The sequence below is a fragment of the Gopherus flavomarginatus genome, chromosome 19 (genome assembly GCF_025201925.1).
Source record: "Gopherus flavomarginatus isolate rGopFla2 chromosome 19, rGopFla2.mat.asm, whole genome shotgun sequence".
Classification (NCBI taxonomy): Eukaryota; Metazoa; Chordata; order Testudines; family Testudinidae; genus Gopherus; species Gopherus flavomarginatus.
The window spans coordinates 25,179,624-25,196,671 of record NC_066635.1 but is presented as its reverse complement, the minus strand read 5'-3'; the positions used below and the strand labels follow the sequence as shown (position 1 = coordinate 25,196,671).

The 17,048-nt window shown below is 44.6% G+C and overlaps 1 protein-coding gene across 3 annotated transcripts in view; it reads right to left on the bottom strand.

Moving 5' to 3' along the window:
• Positions 1–2,960: 2,960 nt before the first annotated feature.
• Positions 2,961–17,048, bottom strand: part of SLC43A2 (solute carrier family 43 member 2) — a 53,605-nt gene continuing 39,517 nt past the window's right edge. For all 3 annotated transcript variants that reach the window (XM_050929293.1, XM_050929295.1, XM_050929294.1), the window contains exons 10-14: positions 12,817–12,952; positions 12,359–12,491; positions 10,072–10,145; positions 8,543–8,666; positions 2,961–6,606 (exon numbers count right to left, since the gene is read on the bottom strand). In XM_050929293.1, coding sequence (XP_050785250.1) covers positions 6,445–6,606; positions 8,543–8,666; positions 10,072–10,145; positions 12,359–12,491; positions 12,817–12,952 — 629 coding nt within the window. In that variant the 3' untranslated portion in view covers positions 2,961–6,444. The remainder of the gene's footprint in view (positions 6,607–8,542; positions 8,667–10,071; positions 10,146–12,358; positions 12,492–12,816; positions 12,953–17,048) is intronic.

The following is a 17,048-nucleotide window of genomic DNA, read 5'->3' as shown; positions in this document are numbered from 1 at the left end:
GCTTCACTCCCTCTGGGGCACCTGGCATTGGCCACTGTCGGTAGACAGATACTGGGCTAGACGGACCTTTGGTCTGAGCCAGTACGGCCGTTCTTATGTTCTTAATAAAGACTACAAGAACCACACACACACACACCTTACACTAATTTACCTAACCACATTAGCCTTCCAAAGTAGTGATACAGATTTACAAAAGCTTCAAGTAAACACAACGAATGTCTGTGTGGCGATTTTGGCAGTTAAAGCTGGGATCAAAGCAGTGCTAAGAAATCCTTTTTTACAAGAACTTGGGGAAAGCAGTACTAGAGCAAAGTCAGGGGGTGAGGCAAACAAAGTCCTGGCCACTCTAAAGTCCAGATGGATTCTGCTACTTGGCAGTTGAGATGCTGGTTCCTACAAACTCAAGATACTGCTGCAGATTAGTCTGCATGAGATATTCTCACACCCTCCAAAGCCAGCACACAACACTTTAACCCAACACTCAGCCATTAGCTCAGGAATCATCTTGACAACAGCAACCTTCTATACCACAGTCACAAATGGTAGAAGGGCAGGATCCCAAAAAAGTAGATACTTACACATCCCTCAGATTATTCTATTTTTGATCCTAGTCTTCTCACTAAAGAAAGAAAGTTACTGTGCTAAAGTCTGCAAGCTGGGGCATGTAGCTGGCTATCAATAACTATTCTCAAAGTCCATCTGTTTATGCCAAAACCATGACCCCATCCTGCAGCCAGGCCCAGTGAAATAAAGCTATGATTTAGAATATCTTCTATGGAAGCCAAGTTTATGATGTGAAATTAAAAAAAAACAAACAAACAAAAAAAAACAACGCATGCAGACTTATTTATGAAGGTACCAGCCTTCTAAAGTACAGGGCTCTGTTATGTCAGCTACACAGAAAAGTGTCCCACATAGTAATGATTTTTTATTTTAAATTAAAAAGTACCCAAATACTTATTCTTTTTAAGAACATATAGCAGTAAAGGTATGAACTACATTTCCCATTTCCTTCAAGAAGGCATTAGTTCCAATAAGGATTTAGCATTCAATGAGAGAAAACACAAGACAATTGGGGGTCCGTATGTATTTAACCTGTATGCCATTTCAGCATAGAGGAATACAGACAGAAAGAATTGCCAGAGCTAGAATTTTGCAGAAGTACTAGGGTTAACAATGCATACCCTTGCAAAAGTTGTCATCTCACACGGAGGTCAGGACCAAGTCTGTGTCTGATCTGAAAAATGGTACCTTGAGCAGAAATGCGCCCAACAGCACCAGGCTCAGTCTGATGCAAACTTGACAAATTATTGCTAAACAAGATTCTCTCATGTTTCTGGGTGGGGAAAGAAATTGGGGTCCTAATTCCCACCCTTGTGATTTTTAATCTTAATTTTCTGTTGGCTTTGGGGTGGGGCTTTTTGCATTTGAAGTCTGGTGTTTTTTCATTAGCTTGACAGAGGATGGACAAGTGGCTCTTTGGTTAAACTGCAGTACAATCCATTTGTCAGAAGGTACTGTGTAACGTCTACGCTTACATCTCCCACCTCTCCCCCCCAAGAGATCAAGGTGTTACCTTTACGATGCTCAGCCTCAAAAAGACTATAGTGATTAGTTTAATACCATTTATTATTTAGAGTACTGTAATAATACACATCACTTTACAAACACATAAGATGACAGACCCTGCCCCCAGGAACATACAGTATAACTCAGACAAATACAAAAGGCAAAGAGGAATGATCACAGCACTGGGAGGGGATTAATGCTTCAAGGTGAAAAGAAGTAGGTTTAGAGGAAGTAAAGGGAGGTTTGCTTGGCACATGGAAAGTTGTTCCAAGAAGCGGGGGAGGGAGGACAAACAAAAAGAAAAGGATTGGGTGGAGTGCAGGACAATGGGGGTTGAAGTGTGCACGGAGATGGGGTAGATAAGAATATGTATCTGTTTCAGTTCCACAGAAGTGAATGTTGTGAAGTTTTCATTGAAAGGTGCTGTTTTACTGCCACTTCCCAGCAGAAGCACCTATCTACTGATGTAGATTAATAAATTCATATTAACTCTGCACTTGTAGATTGGAATACAGATTCATGTGGATACAGGCAGCCAGGAAAGTATCACTGAAAGGTGTAGCTACAAAAATATTGTAAGTATCTGCTTTGTCCTGCATTCCAATGTTTGTCTCTGTATTCTGTCTCCTAAGCTAGTCAGCTTGTCACAAGGGAAGCTTTCAACTTTACTGATGTAGTTTTAATTATAATCTCATTATTTTGCAGTTTTCCTCTAAAAGACCTGTGGAGTAGAGGCCACTCTCACTATGCTGGGGGCAGTTATATTACTGCAAAAGTGTTTAGGTTAGAATGAAACTCTCAGCAAAGTTTGCCTTTGTTTTCTGCAAATATCCACTGGCCAACCAGTTATATATTAAGGCCTGTTTTCCATACAGCTTTTGGATTTTTAGAATCCTAAATAAAAAGACCAATCATATGCAAACAAGTACCCATATCAATGCCGGAACCACCCCAAAATGCATGCACACTTTCTATACAGGCACCCCTTAAATACAGACTCTCAGAGGCAGCCACATCATAGAAACAAGCATTTGCAGACCAGCTGTGGGCCAGTCTTCTGTTTGCAGACATACAGGGGACATACACTGATGAGATGAGATGTCTCTTTTTGGATTGGAAGTGCTGTGAAGTTGTGAGTGATGCACAGAAAGCATCTGAATGCTAGAAAACTTTTCTAGCAATTGGAGATTATGAAATTGATGCAACCCATTTGCTAAAATTTCAACATTAATGCATTTAAAGGACCTGTGCAGTAATAGGGGTTCTTCTCTGGATCATGCCTCTGGACACACTGAGGACAAATACCTCATTAAACTCACTCTGCTGTTAAGGAAACATGTTCATGGGCAGCTTAATTTATGATAGCAAGACATGTTAAGTAGGAAATGATATACAGGAAAGGACTATATTCACCATTGTAGGGGTGGGAGTATTTTGGTTGTCCGGTTAGACTTTTACATAGACATAAAAGTCTCTTGTTTCTCAGCACTTATATCACTCTCATCACCATGGCATCTTAGCCCTTTACAATATTAAATATTCTAAAGCATCTTATAAAGCCAGGTTATCAAACAGTTGTGGCCAGATCTGGTCCAGGTAACTAATTCATGAGAGCCCCATAACTATTTTCTCCACAATCTCAGTTTAATTTTTTGGTAAATTATGTTTCTAACCTACATGAGGGCAGAGGTAACCTTTCACCTATGAACCAACTGTAAGCCATCACCACAATGCCAGCCTGAGGCTGCAGAGACTATGAAACAATGACTCTGGCATTAATTCCTCTGCCTTCTATTCAAGTGAATAGGGTATCAGTTCTAAAGCCTAGAGCTCACACATCTATGTCAACATTAATGATTGCATTGCTGGAATAGGAGGGAAGTAGAAGTTGCAATTAGGGGATGTAAATGCAGGAATAAATGTTTAGTTATTCCATAAATGCTGTATTGTCCTGATTTCTGTGTGAGCCTCCTACAAACATCAGTGTGGTCTCTGCTGTGGAACAAGGGGAATGTGCCCCCTGAATTTATATCCTAGTCCCCTTACCATGATTAAACAGAATCTTGGGCTCTCCTCTAATGAGTTTGAGACCCCGGTTAATAAGGTTTCCATGCAGCTAAGCTGTAAGGTCATGCAGTTGGCAGGCTGTGATTCTCAGACTGTCTGCAATCGTAAGGCATGGAACTAAGGATTCTGGTTGCAATTTTCAAAAGCACCTACTGACTTTGGATGCTCAGAGACAGTTTAAAAGGGCCTGTTTTAGGGAGGGTGAGTGTTCAAACACTTTCTGAAAATTAGGCCCCTTTAAACTCTCATATTGGGCATCTAAAATCACTAGTCAGTCACTTTTGAAAATTAGGTCTCTGTCTTTATCATACTATTCTCCAAAGCTGATGGAGTAAGCTGACTGCAGTTCATGCCACAATTCAGACACAAAGATTTTATTAACATTCTGATGCATTATGTGAACTGATCTTTCCTTGCTGAGTAAACAGTACGGGAGTGAGCAGGTGTGCAATATCAGAGCAGTTAGGTGTAGCAACACTTGGCAATACAGAATGCAGAAATCTACAGAAAACCATCCAGAAATACTGTCATTACAAGGATATTAAATTATTGCTGGTGTGTCTTCCAAGCATATATGTTCTTCAGATTTTTCTCTACTGTTTAAGGCCTAAATTGCCAAGTTGAGCTGTACTCCCTAATTGTTGCTCAAAACAAGGAAAAGAAGCTGAGAAGGGCAGTAAAACATCTCCAAAAATCCTCAAACTTGTAAGAAGCCACCAGAATAGAATAAAATAATTTTGCATTGATGCAGTATTACAGCATAAGACATGGTTGCTTTTGAAGTGTGACAACTGATAAAGGGAACAGGTAAAAACCCCCAAATGTTTAAAATATACTCCTTAAGGGGAAGGAATCTACTCAAAACAAGCAAGCAGCTCTGAAATAAATGTTTTGTAAACAGCTTATGGGATTTTTACAATACAGTAACACCAGAGGGCACTGCTGCTCAATTATTATGCACAAGCAACCTAACTAGGGTGAAGAGTCTTAAGGATTCTAACAGTGATTCTTTTCCATGGTGCCATTTAGAATGCCTGCAGAGTTTACTCTTTAAATGGAAAGGGCTCGGGTAGCCTGCTCACCTGAATGTTTTAATTCTGTATAGCAAAGTTGTTGGCTTTCACTGACAAACTCCCCCTCTTCCCCCCTAGTTCCAAAGTCACTTCCAACAGAGCATTCAGATACACCACTGTTTCTTAATCCCAGTTTGGAGTTACTGGACAGCAACAGCAGAGTTTTGTGCTTTTCCTGCCTGGCTTAGAGGTGAAGTTCAAGAAACTCACCCCTGTGCCAGGCATTGGAGATACTGTAAGACTGAGAAAGCACCACTACTGCATTTGCCATAGAACACCAGACTCAGGGTTTTCCATAATCTCCCCACTATCACAATCACTAGCTCAGCCCAGCCACTAGGAGTGTTAATGCATACCAGCCACTGGCATTTAACCAGTGTTGTGTAACCCTGCTCAGAGCAGGTCGAGATGGAACACAGGCAGCTTGTCTGCACTAGTGCTCCTACCATAGAGCTGAGTCACCGATAGCAATAGCAGGAAGGTTATGGAAAAACAAAGTCCAGTGTAGACAAGGCCTAGGAAAGGCATGGCTAGAAGAGATAAGGAGGCCAAGAATTCCCTTTGTATTCTCTCCATTTCTGAGCAGGGACCTCTTCAGGTACCCCCAGTCCACTTTTCTGTGAAGTCTACCCAACCCAGTCAGTGATCTCCATCTGTCCTGTCCAGAAAGAGCACAGACATCCTAGGAGGCTCCTCTCACACTGCCAGCCAGCAACTTTTTGGTCAGTTACAGTTAAGTTGGTGTTCAGCAGTTCAGAGTGATGGATTCTCTCAAAGGAGGCTGTTCTCTGAGCACAGGATGTTAAGAGGCTACTGCTGTGAGGTCCTGCTGAGATTTAGTGAAATTGTCTCACCATGTCAATCTTCCATGTGGTCACAGGATCCAGTTACTACATGCAAGTCCATTTCTGCACTGTTGGTTCTTTTCAACAGTAAGATAAAAATCAACAAAACCAGCACCTAGAAACAAAGTTGTTTTGCACCATAGGACCCAGTTTGAAAAAGCCTTTCAGCTCTGCTCAGAGATTATCTCCACACTACCAGCTGCTGCTCCTCTGCCAGGGTCACTGCAGGGAGAGGAGAAGAAAGGCAACACTTCTTAAAGCACTTCAGACAAGTTGCAATTTCCAGCTGAATGGTTCAAGACAGCAGGCATCTTACCATGTAGAGAAAGCTTACAGGTGGGGGTAAAGGACTCTCAGGCTGCTGGAGTGTGGGGAGGGGGAAGAGCAGTCAGCTGGACCCGTCATTTTGGCACATGTGGCAGAATCCATTGCTCACTAACCATCTCTTTACATTATATGGAGAAAAAGTTTGAGTTCAGCCTCAGAGATCAGTGTTTAGCAATGAACTGAAAATCTACTTCTGCAAGACACAGCAGGAAGTCCCCTTTCCAATGTGCACAGCACAGGGATTTCAAGCAAGGGACTAGTGTCCTGTAGCCAAGCTTGGTAATGGTGAGTAAAATATTCTCCTGCAGCCAAGACAGTGCCAGTTAGGGCAGGCTTCAGCTCATTCAATTTGTGATCTGTATAGCTTTTAGAAAAGGAAAGAAGAGGGAGGCCTCCTCCTGGCATGTGTCTCAGAAACACACACAGTCTTTACTCTAAGACAGCAGACCATGCTGTGTGAAGCTGGCAGAGCATGGAGATAAGGATCATGACTTGGGCCAGAGGTAGACCCATTGAAGTGGCAGGGGAACTTGTGAAGAGGAGGCTCTGTTTGAAGCACTGGCTTAAACAAAGGCTTCCTCATTGGGAGTACCATTGATTTTGAGGAAGAGTTTGGCATCATCACTTCTCTGCTGTTTCTCTCTTTCTAGCCTGCGTTTATAGCAGATCAGATAGATCGGCAGGCAGAAGCCCAGCATACTCACTCCAAGAAGCCCCACGTTCACCTACAAGGACAGAGACAAGCAGCATTAGATAGGTAGAAAGAAACAATCCAGTTGCACGCGCGCGCGCGCACACACACACACACACACACACACACACACACACACACACACCTCTCTCTCTCAAAGGTGGCCCCAAGGCCTCATTATTTCACCCACCCATGCTGGACGTGAGAGATGCCCCGCTCAATACATCTGCAACAGCTTACATTTTAGTTATACAGCATTACTAGCAGACTCTACAAAGAGAGCTACTGGCAAATGCTGCAAAAGCAGGTCAGTCAGTGCCATGTTTGAAGAATGTCTTGCTAGACAGAAAAGGCAAGGCAGAGCAGTCACAGCCATGGCTATGACGGACTTCAGCCAATCTATAGCACTGACATTTTCTCAGTCTCTCATGGGAAGGAGAAGGGGAAGAGGCAGAACAGAGATTGAGGCTATTCCATGCCAACACTGGTGGCCCTGCAGTTGAGCTAAGTACTACTGGAGTGCACACAGCATCTGCAGTGGTGGTTTTCCTAAGAGCTGGCTGTCATACTCAGGAATTAAGCTTCATCCTGCCTAGCTTGACTCCACTCACTCATGAGACTGCTTGCAGGCTTCCTCTTCATTCCTGCACCTCCAACAGAGCCATGTAATCCTTCTGATGCAATCTATCCTTGCCCCTTCTAAGCAGCTCTGCTTCAGGACTTTAAGCAAGTTGCCTGATACAGGGTTGGTGAGAAAGACCACACACAGCCCCCATCCTGGACAGGCACCTGACCTTACAACTCAAGATTAGTGCAAGCAGCAACCCAAAATTCAGTGCTCACTGGGAATACTGAGGCTTGCAGCTCACTGGCGAGAAGTTCTGCTGCATTCACTATCAAAGGGAGAGAGAGAGATTCCCACCTAACAAATGATCTCCCTACACCTGCTGCACATGAACTGGTAACAGAAATTAATGCTGCAGCTTCCCTTCCCCTTCTTAGGTTCTTTCTATTCATACTGGTAGTTGTGGTGTTTCACTGCATAAATAAATAACGAACTTCTAGAAAGAAAAAAAAAATTTCAGCCTGTCTTCTTGAAGGCATTTTGGGCAGCCAAAGACAAAACGGACAGGTCCAAAAGCATACAGAATTCCTAACACATCTGAGAGCTGCTGAATATCCTCTAGAATACCTCCATCTGCACAGGAAAGGAACATCTCCTGGAGGGGCCCATCATCACTGCCAGCACTCCCAAAGGAAAGACATCTGATTCCTCATCTTTATTGAGCAGAACCCCTTTCTGCAGACTTACTCCTGACCTCTCAAGGAGAACATGAGCCCTATGGCCCTACAACCAGGTTTCCTAAGGCTAATGACAGACCCCAGCAGAGCTGGGTCAGCAATCCAAACCAGTCTCATACTGCTGGAAGTGTGAACAGGAGTCTCCTCATCCCCATTTCCCATATCATCACTGGTCAGATTCCAGCACTCACCGCTACTTGTATAAAGAATCCTCTACCCTGGAATGCCCAGGCACATGGCATCAGCCAAAACGATGGCTAGATTTAACACAGGGCTCATTAACTTTAACCACACATCTTACTAAAAGATAATGTGAGTTAAGAGAAGTTTAATAAGGCATAGTCTGGTCTGTGCAGGCATTAAATTAGGAAGGAATCTATAAAACATACCCCAGAAATAAACAGCATTGCACTTGGGTGAGCAGGCTGCCTTCCTCTAGGGGAGTTATTGGCCACAGTCTGAGGTGAGCAGTGTACTTCAGGACCCACAGTCAAACATCAGTGCCCACCCCTAGATAGCTGATCACAGCATAGGTCTGTGCATAGAATTACCTTCATTTTGGTTGGTTCTGTTGAAAAGGAATCCCCTCCCCACAAATGAAGTGGACCCCACCACCAACCCTTCATGCTAAGTTTGGGGCAGACTATATTTACTCTTCCCTCCCTTACCCAAAGAGGGTCTCCTTTCAATGGTCCCATCATTGCCAGGAACAAGGGCTGCTGCAGAAGAGCAAAGAGGGCACTGACCAAAGACTGCAGTCCCGTCAAGCTGCCAAACTGCGTTGAGGGGTATCTGTCGACGCAGAAAGCAACATAATTACCACACCTCACCTTGAATCTTTTGTGCTACTCAGGGAACCAGACTGGGCATCCCTCGCAGCTCAGCTGTACAGAACTCAGGAATTTCTCCTTGTGTATGAATATTATGTGTATTAAGATTGGCATTTAAGGCGATGCGATTCAGGGGCCAAGTGTCTCTTCTCTGGATTATTCTCTGCCTGAATTTTCAAATTTAGGGTTTTTTGTTTGTTTTTTTTAAACACACAAAATTGCAGATTAAACATAGTGCCATAGTCAGCACAGGCCAGTTGTATTCTGTAACTCTTTGGAGTGCTTCTCAGTACTCAAAGGAAACAAAAAAGGGTGAACACAATAGTTTTTTGTAGGGGCTTCTTCAAATTGTACACCCATCTGAGTCAGCATCTGGGGCTAGGCCATCAGTTTCATTCCCACAACTCATCTGGGCACAACTAACTCACTCTGGAAACCCTGAACAACGGGTTAGCATGTGCCAGACATGTTTTCCTATTTAGAAAAAAAGTCTGATCCTCTGCCAAGTTCAACTATGTTGTTGATTGGAAAGTCGCTGAGTAGTAGATATTACTTATGAAAAGCAAGTCTTAGGACAGGTTAATGTCTGTTTTTCCATGGTTGTGCAATTTTTAAATTTGACACTGAGAAAAAGAGGGAGGGTTGGACAAAACTAACATCTTAAAAAAAAAAAAAGTTATCTGCAGCAAAGGTTATTGATCTGTTTATCCATTAGTCCAAGAGTTCAGGTCAGAGGAAATGGATCTTCCCATTGCTAAGTAAGTTTTTTTAGTTTTGGAAGAGAGAACACTGATGTATATATATTGAGAACTTGTATATGCTGGATACAGAATGGATGGTCCACGCTACTGGGTAAAGGTGCGTAGGCCTCATTAACTGTGTTTATTTTGAGCAATGCTCTGACAAGCTGATAAGTGTCTAGAAACAGCTCCATTCGCAGAGCAGACTAGCTATGTGCCCCAGAAGTCAGAGTGCCCTGACCAATATTTAATCAAGACATGTACCTGTACCTATATGTACTCATAATTAGGGAAAGTTAGCTAAAAATTTCAAGCTTTTTAACCCATATGATGGTGAAGCCAGTTTAGGACGAATTGCACCTGAGGTCCACATTAAGCGTATCTGTGCTTGTTTCACTGCAGTAAGTAACTATAGGTCAGCATTAGGCACAAGCAAGGAAAGTAATCACCTGGGACACTGCAGTCCTGCTGCCAAGTCCTATGGTGACACAGAGTAAGCCATAAGTGGACTCGGCTGTTCCCTCTGACAGCAGGATCTCACCATCATGTGTCCCTTCCACCCTGGGTCTTTGGGTAATCAAACCCTCAGGCCAGTCACATGCTGTATATGAGCAAGGTTAGACTTACACAGCTGCATAGAGGCCTCCCACCGCTGAGTGGATGAATCCTCTCACTATCGTGTGCAAAATGAAGGAAAGGATCTGAAAGAAGCAGAAAAAATGCTCAATAGCAGTCTAAAACCACCACTCCACCTCTGTCCCTGCTGCTCCTCCAGTTCCACGAGAGGCTTAAGCAGCTCCAGAAACAAAGCCCCCCCCTCACATACTAGTGTCAGCACAAGGACACAGACTGTTTGTCTGAGATGATGGCACATTGTGCTTTCTGAACCAGACATCTTTTTCTCTTGAAAATTGTTACATGTCAGCTGAGATGTTGACAATTGCAGCAGAAGAGCGATCTCTTTTAAAGGTTCCATATAATGGGAGCATATGGATTACACTCTTGGATCTAGCTAGCTAACATGGCCTGATCTGATCTACTTCAATGGGCTTTAGATCAGGGCCCCTGGTACCCCCCATGGCTGAGTGGCACCTAAAATTAAGATCTCTCTCTTCCCCTTCTCTTCAGTCAGAGCTGTGGTCCAGCTAGTCAATACCTTCTTCCCCAATGCTAAGGAACAGGACACCATGCAGTTAATCTTCTGTTAACATCATCATGTTTGTACCCTAGAATGTACCCTTTCACCCCAAGTTCCTAACTCTGCCTGGAATTTGTTCCCAGTTACAGTTCCCCTTTCTGCCAAGGAGTATATCCCACACTTCAGTCTGTCTGCAGAAGGGAGGTTGCTGTTCTGAAAGTGTATCCTCGGGTTTTAAAATGGTTCAGGCACTTGAACCATTACTGGAAATGCCAAAGTTGAAGACAGATCTGCATGCCTGCTCTCCCCTTAGCTTTATTCACTCACTTCCAGCTTGATTCTCTCAAAGCTATTAGAGAGAAACAAAAAACAAACAAAAAAAACCATTCAGTGTGTGCGGGGGGGGGAGGGGGGGAGGGGAGGAGAGGAAAAGCTGGCATCTTCCCAGAGCATTTTGTGCTATAGAAATGTGGGGCTGGATGGAAACTCGAGAGGTCATCAAGTCCTGTCCCCTGATGTCTCATACCTCTGCCAGGTGCATACCACAGGCCAAACATTTACATATGTATAACCCCACTGACACTAAAGGGCGTAACAGAGGACAACGTTTGGCCCACGACTTGAACTGGAGTCTGTGCAGGTATCATGCTGTTCTGCTTTACAGATTTTCCAGGAACCTCCTGCTTATCTGTAGCTCAGGCCTGGATTAACAAAGGCACTACTGACAAGAGCTGGTGCTCTAGGCCTAAATCTCAGGATTTTTATTTATTTATTTTACATGAAAGTGTGTGTGTTTATAGTCCTCATACTTGCAAAGGCCTGAAAACAGGAACACAGTGCAGACCTACTCAGTGACATCTGCCTGAGCCTACAGAGTGCCCAAAGCAACAGCTCTAAAAGGTGTTAACTGCCTCCATACTTTTAACTGGATTATCTCTGAAACTCACTGGACTGGGGGGCCCTGCCAAGACTAGCCCAACAGAGGACTCCGCTTGGAGATGCATCTCTGCCATTAGCCTCCCCAGTGTTGCCAACTCTAGTGATTTTTCCTAAACCTCCAGCTTCTGGACTCAGATGATTACAGGGAGTCTCAAAATTTAATTTAAATATAAAAAGTAAGTTTCTAGCTTTTGGGGTTAATAAGAAAAGCAAGTAGAGTGGTTTAAAACAGAGTTACAAGTAGTGAACACTGGGGGGTCTCTATTTTCCTTCTAGTTTTTGAGTCTGACGCAGGATTTTTGAATGTGGTGGCCAATGCTGCATCATGGCTCTACTAGAAGAGCCCACCCACCCACCGCATAGAGGTAGAGCCATTCTGTAGCCATAGCATGGGGAGTCTGGCCACAGCACTGGGGCAGAGCCAAGAGGGACCCAGTTTGTCTTAGCCTGTCCTTATTCTATATTATGTTTTAATTTATCCAAGACAGTTTCATCACACATTTAGCCCAGGAACCATAGGCACCAACTTCCCCTCTGCCCCAGACCCCAACCCCACTCTACCCCTTTCCCCAAGCCCCTGCTCCATCCCACCTCTTCTCCCCCAAGCATGCTCCGTCCCCACCTCCAGCCCCTGCATTCTGTTTTTGGTGAGCAGGAGACACTGGGAGGAGTGATCAGCGGGGCCGGCGGCAGGGGAGAGGTGCTGGGGAAGACAGGGGAGCTTGGCTGCCGATGGGTGCTAAGCACCCACTAATTTTTCTCCAGCCCTGGAGCACCCAGAGTCAGCATCTATGCCAGGAACCTTGTAGTACACCACTCCTTTTGTGAAATACTCACCTGCAAAGGCAGGTTAGGAATGAGACAGGTAATTCCAAATCCAACTAGTAGTATGTTGGTGAACACAAAAGCTCTTGTCGCATTCGAAATCTTCTGAATCTGGCGATCACGTTTTTTCTTTTTTTTACCATCTCTGGTGGGAAAGCAAGGAATATATCACACAGGCAGTGCAGCAGCTACTAGAACTCACAACTAGGAACCTCAGAAGTTAAGGGGATAAAAGAAACCAAAATCCCCACATTGGCATACCTGAGTCTTGGCCTGTACCTGAGACTCCAGCCTCATCTACAAATAGAAGTTGCATCATTTAACTAAAATAGTTTATGGCAATCAGTTTAGTTAAATTGGTGCAAATCCCTATATGGACTCAGTCATCAATTTACAACAGAATTAGATCTTTTACTTTAATTGGGTCAGTTAAAGATATCAGATTGGACCCTGCAATGTGTGCTACCTACTGATTAGCATCACTCTCAGCCTGTTCTGAACCATCATCACATTCCTTCAGCTTCCAGTCCATGATGTATCCAATCATGGGGGCAGTCATCAGGCAGAGCAGCTGCAACACCCCAAAAACAGAGGTGTAGAGACTCACTGCAGAGAAAAAAGAGACAAGGTGTCAAAGTCCCCCAATAGGACTCAGCAGTAACAGAAAACAGCAGCAGGTCCCATTTCATAACAATTGGTCATTTTATCCACTCACGCCAGATCACTGGTAGCCTCAGACTAGGGGGATGAAGATGTTGTCTTATTTATTGCTCAGAGTCCCAGATCAACTGTAGCCCAGCAGGCAAAAGTGTGTTACACTGGATATGCCACACCTGTCCACTCTAGCCAGGGATATATTTCATTATTTCCAAGAAGTAGTAACAACTCTAGCAGTAGCTAGTTCCCAGGAAGATGGCACTTGGAAGCTGGCTAATTTACAGGATAGAGCAGTGGCCAAAGAGTGGCACTATATGCAGCAGAGAGGCTTCTGACTGTGAAGAGTCTGCTGACCCTGGTCTGAGAAGGAGTAAGTTCCTGCCTGCCAACCTCCAGCCAGGAATCTTCTCCCCTCCCTTGCCCTATGATTCTAGATGTGCCTCCCTCCGCTGCTGGTTTCCAATTCTGCCCTCGGGCTAAGAACTAGTAGGGGAAGTCATCAGGGCAGGTAGGACCCACTGTGGGAAGGTAATCATACTTTTTTGGAAGACAGGCCAGGATGAAAAAGCTAGCTGCCTGCTGCATGCTTAGGGAGGGGGCTTGTTTTGGTGAGGGAGAGGAAGGTGGGAGGAGCAGGGAAGGAAGTAGAATTCCTAGCAAGGGAAGGGCCCAAGGGTATCTTCTCCCTAAGGGCTAATTGTCAGAAGAGTAATCAGCAGAGATTGGTAATTACCTCCCTGCCTATCGCTGTTTGTTAGCCACACAAAGACCAGGATCAGGGATGGGTTTAGAGAAGGGAAGAGTTTTAATAGCCAGTGGTCAGCAGTCACAGGAGCCAGGACCCTCAGTGCTGTTACTGCAAGGTTCCCCCAAAGAAACACTTAACAGCACTGTATCTACATGTTTGTTAGACACACCATGCAGCCAAGCATCACCGAAATACAGGAAGGAAGGGAATGTTAGAAGTGTGCTTAAAACACCCAGCTTACCTGTATCCATCACTGCATCAGCAAAGCAACAAAGCAGCAGCAACAAGAGAGCAAATATGGAAAAGCAAAAAAAGAGATTAGAAGCAGAAACCCCAGAAGCCTACTATGCCCACCAGGACAGACAGGGAGGCACAGATAGGAAATGAGCTCACAGAGCAATTGCTTCATTCCACAGCAGAACCTAAAATATAAAGAGCTCCCCAGCTAATGGAGAAGAGTTTACGAGAAGCATTGTGAAACAGCTAGTGTAGGCTCAGGAGGAAATGCTGGTGAGTCACTGGGGAATATTCTCCACAATGCTCCCCCCCACCCCTCCTCGCCACATATCATGTGATTGTGGACTTGGGCATGACACAGGGGCTGATAAATCAGAGCCAGTGCAGTTCTGGAATAAGGATCAAGAATCTGAAACTGCCCACTTCAGCACTAAGTGCCCACAACTGCAAGCAGAACAGGACTAAGTTCAATACCCTTCTCCCTACGTCTCCATCACAAAGAAATACAAACGTGCAATGCACATGAGGCATGCTGAAGGCATTTGAGCGGAGAATTTGAACCCTTCTTCTACCCTGCGTAGTAAGAGCAGAACTCCAGCTGCCCCTCATCCCCACCATGCTCAGGAATGTTTGTAGGTGGGGTCAGCACCTGGCACACTGTCTCCAGGTATCTGCCTAGGATGCCAGGAGTCACTGCATTTATCATCATTAGGACAAAGTAAGGAATCTGCAGCTCCAGTCTCAAGCAGACACACTGGTAGCCCTCTAGCACAGGGGTTTTCAAACTGGGGGTCGTGAGATTACTACATGGGGCGGTCACGAGCTGTCAGCCTCCACCCCAAACCCTGCTTTGCCTCCAGCATTTATAATTGTGTGAAATATTTTTTCAAAAGAAGTGTTTTTAATATACAAGGCGGGGTCGCATTCAGAGGCTTGCTGTGTGAAAGGGGTCATCAGTACAAAAGTCTGAGAATCACTGCTCTAGCAGATGTGTCCTTATTGGATCCACAGGCACTTTCACACCACAGCATCCTCCTCCAGCTAAAACGACAGGGTTTGAAGGAGTATCACCCTCCCAACAGACTGAGCCATCTAGCAAAGGTTTTAATAAGAGGCCAGGAAGTTCACCCCATGGCCAAGAGCATTTCCCCCATATCACGCCTAACCCTCTCCAGCCTTGGCATCTAGAGACCAAGGCCATGGCTACACTGGCACTTTACAGCACTGCAACTTTCGCGCTCAGGGGTGTGAAAAAACACCCCCCTGAGCGCTGCAAGATACAGCGCTGTAAAGCCTAAGTGTAATCAGTGCCGCAGCGCTGGGAGCGCGGCTCCCAGCGCTGCAAGCTACACCCGCGGCAGCGCTTTGAAATGTCAAGTGTAGCCATACCCCAACTGTGGGGACTGGTTAGGAGAGCGGAGAGAGAGGGAGAGACTGTTTTCTTTGGAGCAACTGCAGGACCAGACAGGATAATAAATTAAAACTGGGAGCCCTCTCTCAAAACCCACTTCTACTCAATACCTACAAGAAAAGGCTCAGCAAACGATGGTAAGCCTTTGAGGGGAGGCAGAGCTGCATATAATTGTACATACATGGGAACTGTCTCACTCACACACACACACACCTCATAAATCATGATCTTAGACTGTGAGCTCCTCAGGGCAGGAACTAATGTGCACCTCTGTCCTTTTGTAGTACTCAACGCAACGAGCCCCCTGACAAGCTTTGGGGTGTTACCACAATATAGTTAATATTACTTCTTCTATACCACCATGGAAAAAAGATGGCACTTTATGACAGACACAGGCAAAATTTTCTGCTTCAGACACCAGAGGTGTGGGGAGGAGTGGACAAGAGGACCATGCAAGTCACTTAGGAGGTTACTGCACTCATGGTTTGCTCTCTTATCTCTTAGAGCATAAGAAGTTTTGAACCCACTGCTCTGTCCAGCTGCAGGGAGGTTTCAGTCAGGTCTGAGTCAGCAATAATACATGCAGGAAGTATCAGTGTCAAACTGATTTTACCCCCTCTCTAATCATCACTGCCTACCCTACACTCGGTCCTGCTCAGGGCATCCTTTTGAATCTGAAAACATTTGGAACCACCATTGTTACAGGGTCTGTTCTGTGAACAAACCCCAGTATGTAAAAGCAGCAGGAAAGGGTAAGTGTATTTGTCCAGCCCTTCCCCTAACCCATACAACAAACTAGGGAAATGTGGTCTAGATGAAATTAAGGTGAGTGCACAACTGGCTGAAAGACCATACTGAAAGTAGTTATCAGCAGTTCACTGTCAAACTGGGAGGGCATATCTAAGGGAGTCCTACAGAGGTCAGTCCTGGGTCCAGTAGCAGTCAATACTTCCATTCAATCACTTGGAATAAGGGAGTGGAGAATGTGCTTATAACATCAGCAAGTGACACCAAGCTGGGAGGAGCTGCAAGCATTTTGAAGGACAGTGTTAGAATTCAAAATGACCTTGACGAATTGGAGAACTGGTCTGAATTCAACAAGATGAAATTCAATAGAAACAAGTGCAAAGTACTCCACTTAGGGAAAAAAAAAAAAAAATCAAATGCACAATTACAAAATGGAGAATAACCAGCTAGGTGGTAGTACTTCTGAAGAGGATCTGAGGGTTAGAGTGGAGCACAAATTGAATATGAATCAACAATACGATGTAGCTGTGAAACAAAGGTTAATATTCTTGGGCGTATCAACAGGATGTAAGACAAACACAGGAGGTAACTGTTCCACTCTACTCAGCATTGACTACTGTGTCCAATTCTGGGTGCCACACTTTAGGAAAGATGTGAACAAACTGGACAGAGTCCAGAAGCGAGAAACACAAATGATATAAAAGGTTTAGAAAACCTGACCTATGAAGAAAAGATTTTTTAAAATTGTGCCTGATTAGTCTTGAGAAAATAAGACGGAGGGGGGACCTGATAACATAACTGAAAACTGTTAAGGGCTGTTATAAAGAGGACTGCAATACATTTTTCTCCATGTCCAGGGAAGGTAGGACAGGAAGTAATGGGCTTAATCTGCAGCAAGACGG